The sequence below is a fragment of the Populus nigra genome, chromosome 16 (assembly GCF_951802175.1).
Source record: "Populus nigra chromosome 16, ddPopNigr1.1, whole genome shotgun sequence".
In the NCBI taxonomy this organism is placed as follows: Eukaryota; Viridiplantae; Streptophyta; class Magnoliopsida; order Malpighiales; family Salicaceae; genus Populus; species Populus nigra.
In genome coordinates, this window is record NC_084867.1 from 6655720 (window position 1) to 6661377 (window position 5658).

The following is a 5658-nucleotide window of genomic DNA, read 5'->3' on the forward strand; positions in this document are numbered from 1 at the left end:
GAATAACATAATTTGTGGCTATAAAAAAAATAAAAGATGCTTAGTTTATGACATGGAATGTACTATGATGAAAATGTTTATAATGGAACTTAGTTCCCGAGTTTATAAGAATAGATATTGATGAATTGGTCATGTTTTGATAGGAAACACCTCAGCAACAAGACTATAGAGTGAAGTATATGATAAGACATCACATACAGTAGATAGGTGTCCTAAACCTTAATATTTTATTTGAATAGCTTAAAACATTTTATTTATAATTATCTTTAATGTACAAATCATAATTGAAGTATAAAACGATAAAAAGGTGGAAGAAAAGGAAATGAATATAAATTTGATTAGTTGTCTAAGGTGATTTAGGAGCTTATGATATGAATGTGATTTATTGATATCAATATCGATATTGATATTTACTTGAATTTAATTAGCCGTTCCAAGTTATGAAGTTAATGATGTCAATGAGTACATTGACATTGGCATTAACAAAGTGGACAAAAAACAATACTAATAAACTTGATTAGCTAATGATATCAATAAGTATTAGCATTTCTTAAACTTGATTAGTCATTCCTAGTTTGGGAGATTAATAGTACCAATAAGTTACATTGGTATTAACATTTCATAAACTTGATTAGTCGTTCCTGGTTTCAGAGACTAATGATACCAATGAGTTATATTGATATTGAGATTTTTTAAACTTGATTAGTCATTCCCAGTTTGGAAGACTAATGATATTAATAAGTTATATTGATATAGACATTTCTTAAACTTGATTAGTCATTTCCGGTTTGAGAGACTAATGATGTCAATAAAGTTTATTGGTATCAACATTTATATAAAAAGTATAAGTGAAAAATCAAAACATTGTTGTTTTGATTGAAAAAATATTAAATTTTTTTTATTGACTCAAACTATGTTATAAATTGAGGGATGACTTTAGTTAACTTATCAAGCTAAAACAATTATATAAAATTACGTTAAACGTATTATGCTTGTTACCTTGGTATCATTTGCCAACGAGGCCTATAACCTTCCATTAAAAAAAATGGCAAATTAGAATTTGGTCCAAAAACACCAAATATCGAACTGCTTGAAGAATATCTATCTCCACAAGATATGGTCAGCCAAAAACATTAAACCATGGATTGGTAGTCTTGACCTAAAAGAAAGTAAGAACTCTAATTACAGAAAACCTTCAAAAAATTCAAAAAAGGCAGCAAAACAAAATCCCGAGTCCACAAGATCCCACGAATCCCACACGCACATGTTCCCCTTGGTGGGCCCGGAACCATCGGACTTGAAAGCCATAGTTTAAATATAGTTAATTGTTAAGTGGCAAATCCACAAATTTCCCCACAGAAACCAAAAATAAAAAAGGAAAAAAACGAGAAGGACAGAGGCCCCGTGATGTGGGGTCCATTAAACGCCCTCCGCTCTACACGCTGCCCTTTCACTACCTTCTCCTAATGATAATAATTTTAATCGAATTTCTTTCTTCTACTGCTATATATACCCTTCTCATTTCTCTTTACTTCTCGTCCCGCTTCCCGTATATTCTCTCTCTAGAAACCTTCTTGCCGGCCACACACTCGTATTTTCTCTCTCTAGACACGTCTCTTCTGTCCTGTTCTCTTTAGATTTTTATTGCAATAACCAAACTCTACGTTGTCCTACTTGTGGCATAATCCTTCCTCTTCTAGATTTTCGATTTCTTTGTCTCCCTTCCTAGACATAGTTTAAGACCTTATTATGGATCAAGAAAACAGAAAGAAACGAACCCGGGATGAGTTGGGCGTCTCGAGTTCCGATTCTCCCGAAGTTAAACTAGCTCGGGTTGACTCGGAGGCTAACTCGCCCCTTCTGGAACCTGACCGAGATGAACTGGTTGAGGTCCGTGAAGATTTGCTCAGCATCTTTGATGATTCAGATGAGCCAGTCGTTCAGGGGCTGGAATCGGTTATAAAAAGTTTTGAAGAGGAGATTCACGTAGGGGTTCCGGTTCCGGATATGTTGTCAGATTCTGGTGGTTCCCAAACGGACCTTGGTTACCTCCTAGAGGCCTCGGATGACGAGCTTGGCTTGCCGCCGACGTTTGCTTTTGGCGAGGAGAAAGACGCCGCCGCTGTCGCCGTTTTGCCAGCGGAGGAGGAGGGACCTGGAACTGTTGGTTTTGTTGAGATGCTAGGGTTTCAGGATGAGATACCGAGTTATGACTCATTTGAGTTTGGGCTCGTTGGTAACACGGAAGGAAATCATAATTATTGTGATAATAACGGAGATTTTGTGGCGTTAGGTGGGTTGTTTGATTATACGGACGAGAACTCGGCACCGGCCGATATTTCGGGATTGCTGTGGCAGCCCGAGTTATCGGCTTTGTGAAAGTATCTAAAAAGAATGGAGAATAAAACGTTTCGGGCAACCCGGAGTTTGGAGGGTAACCGTACGTTTCAGTAGGAAAAAAGTGTGTTCATATTATGATGATGTTTGGGCTGTAAATTTTGGAAAGAAAGAAGTAATCAAGGAAGAAAAATAGGTGTTGATTAAGAATTATTTTTTTCAGATTTTTTGTATTTTTAATATTAAAGTATTAAAAAATATTAATTTAAAGGAAAACCGATTGATTGGATCGCAAATTTTTATGGCTGCTCGTAACCTCTGGTTTCAAACGTCGCCTCATAACATTAGCGCCTCGAAAAGAGGGATGCGAAAAACAATGGCTGCTCGAATCAATGGACCAACAAATTGAACCGTTGAACTGTAATAGTTCTTTTAAGATGCGAAATAGTATTGTATTACCAAACCAAGAACCGACTTGTTGCTTATAACGAACCAAGAAGCATTGATAAGTTTTGAATAATTTAATGAAAAATTAAGAGTAAGAGAAATCCTCCCAATCAATGGGCTTTTTTAACTTACAAACCAAAGAAAAAATTTATAGTTTAACAAAATAAATCTTACTGGAATACTAGGATCAAATTAAAACCCAAATGTAAATTAGTTTAAAAGTATTTTTAAAATAAAATAATAAAGTTCAAGTCTTAATAAATAAAGCTCAATTTGTATAGTAACTTCTAGGCCATATCAAAAGGTTTTTTTAAAGTTTGATCGTTATGAAAGTTTAACCATGTGAGAAACAAAACCTTTAAAATTTTCTGGAAAAGTTTCTGCATGATCCAATGATTGGATTTAAAATTATGATTATTAACATAAATTTATGTAACTAAGCTCTAGTACATGTTAAACAACCCTATATTTACTTGAATTACATTGATCAAGGCTTGATTCTCCTTTGAATTCAACTTCATGTTTGAAGCCACTTTAGAAAGAATTCTCAAAGCTTTTTCGGTCCAACTATCATGAATCAACCCATTGAATGCCTCTTTGATCCTCTTGTCTCTTTCCATTGTAATTGATCCAATCAATACATATATTGGATCCTATGAAGTTGCTTGTTGATTCTTATCATTCTCCTTATACTTCAAAGAATTTGACCCCGAATCATTACCTACATCAAAAGGACAAATTAGAAAGATTAAATACAACACTAACATTATACTTGCTTGAAAGTTCAAACTTATAGACATTGTTATTAATCTATTCAGGAATGACTCTTAAAATTCTAGTAGTCTCCCTCATATTGAGAGATCCCAAGTTATCAACTAAGACCTGTTTCACTTGTATTCACATTCTCAATTTCTAATCCAATCATCTTGGATCTTAGTCATATTAATTGTACTAATTGCATTACATTAATTCATATGATATTACATAGTAGCAATTATGAAAGTTTTAAAAGAAAATAAAAACCAACATATATATATATATATATATATATATATATATATATATATATATATGATTTTATAGGATTACAAATGTAAAGAGGAACAATTATATTCCTACATCAATAATCCAAAGTTCAACAAATACATACAATCCTAAAATATGCATAACATACTTAGTCTATATTAACAAAAGTGAGATAAGGTAAGATTACACCTGGTGCGAGTGAGAAGGTCCTAAAAAGTACAACATTTAAATATAATCATTTAAATAACTAATAATAACTACTACACTGAAAAGTATTACTAAATCTTTTTCTATCCTTTGTTTCAACTTGAAGATAAAACATTTCTTATCATGCATTGATTTTTTTTTATTTATTTAACTTTCTAAATTAACATCATCATACTATTAGATATCCATAACCTGGATAATTTTCTTAACGTCGATATTAATTTCAAATTGATATTATTAACCATTGCTTAATGAATATTTAATCAACAAAATGCCAACATCAACTTACTGGCATCATTAGCTATTGTTTCCTTGGTTAACTAATCATAAACTTTAAGGAACATACTGATGCCAAGATATCCACCTTGACATCATTAGCTTTCCTTATTGTTCAGGAAAGCTAATCAAATCAATTTTTCTTTTATTTCCTGTCCTTTGGGTGGTTATGCTGATGCTAATGACTCTCATTAACATCATTAGTCTCCCTTACCAAGATCGACTAATCAAATTCGAGTAAATACCGATATTAATATAACCTAGCAATATCATTAGCTTTCTTAATCTTGGAATAGCTAATCAAGTCCTTTATGAATACTTTCACTTAACATTTGGTAATGCTGATGTCAAAGAACCCCTCGATATCATTAGCCTCCATATCAAGAGTAACTAATTAAGTTTTTCCATCCATTTCCCTTCTTTCCCCACTTATTTAATGATTTTCCATACTAATACAAGAAACAAAAAGAAGTAAATATAACAATTATATTGGTGCAAAAACTACAAAATATAGGGGTTAAACACCTACTTGCGATGTGTGATGTCCCAATAACATTTCTACCCTATGGTCTAGCTGCTAAAGTATCCCTTGTCAAAAACAAGATTAATTCATTAACATAAATTCTCATAACCTCAGGAACTATAACTTAATTCTTTATGACAATTTCCATATCTAAAATCTTCATCATTTTTTCCAATTAAGATTCTCTAAAACATATAATTACATAATCTCTCAATTGTTTTACTATTTTTTTTTTATAATTAAATACCATCTATTAAAGCTTTCAAATTTCTTCATTTAACCAACCCTAATGGTCATACTTTTTTTTTTTGACTCATTCATTTATTTCGACTTCACTACGCCACATTTTTATTAACCTTAATTACACCTAATATAATTGAAACACAATTTAAGCCTTATCTAATCACAATTTATGTCAAAGTTTTACTCCTACTTACTTGACAATTTTCACAACGCCTTGATATATTCATGAATTTCATTTTAAATCATTATATCTATCTCAATTCTCATTAAACACACCATTTCTACCAGTACAAATCATTTAACCCAATTCCCTAAAATCCCCCCTTTTTGGTCGGCCCCGAAACCATGGAAAAACACATGGTTCTTCCAAAATTTAGCAAAAATCAACACTTATCCAATGTTTTCCATGATCAAATTTATCATTCCAAACAAAGAATACCATCATAAACAATTTCTCTTAGAAAACCCTAACTTCCCTAATGCAATCATAATTAATGAATTCCATATCTTATAAAAAAGGCAAAGCTTCACATAGTAAAAGAAATCATCACCTACTAAGCACAAGAAACAAGGCAAAAATTGCACTAAAACCCAAGCTT

At 32.1% G+C, this 5658-nt stretch overlaps 1 protein-coding gene across 1 annotated transcript; it reads left to right on the forward strand.

The window, feature by feature from the left end:
• The first annotated feature begins 1749 nt into the window (after window positions 1-1749).
• On the forward strand, window positions 1750-2379 carry LOC133676048 (uncharacterized). The gene has a single exon (XM_062097616.1). It carries the CDS (start codon window positions 1750-1752, stop codon window positions 2377-2379), a length of 630 nt encoding a protein of 209 aa, XP_061953600.1.
• The last annotated feature ends 3279 nt before the right edge of the window (window positions 2380-5658 follow it).

What these genes read in the sequence shown, in the direction of transcription:
- LOC133676048 (XM_062097616.1), top strand. Translation starts at nt 1,750, where the DNA reads ATGGATCAAGAAAACAGAAAGAAACGAACCCGGGATGAGTTGGGCGTC.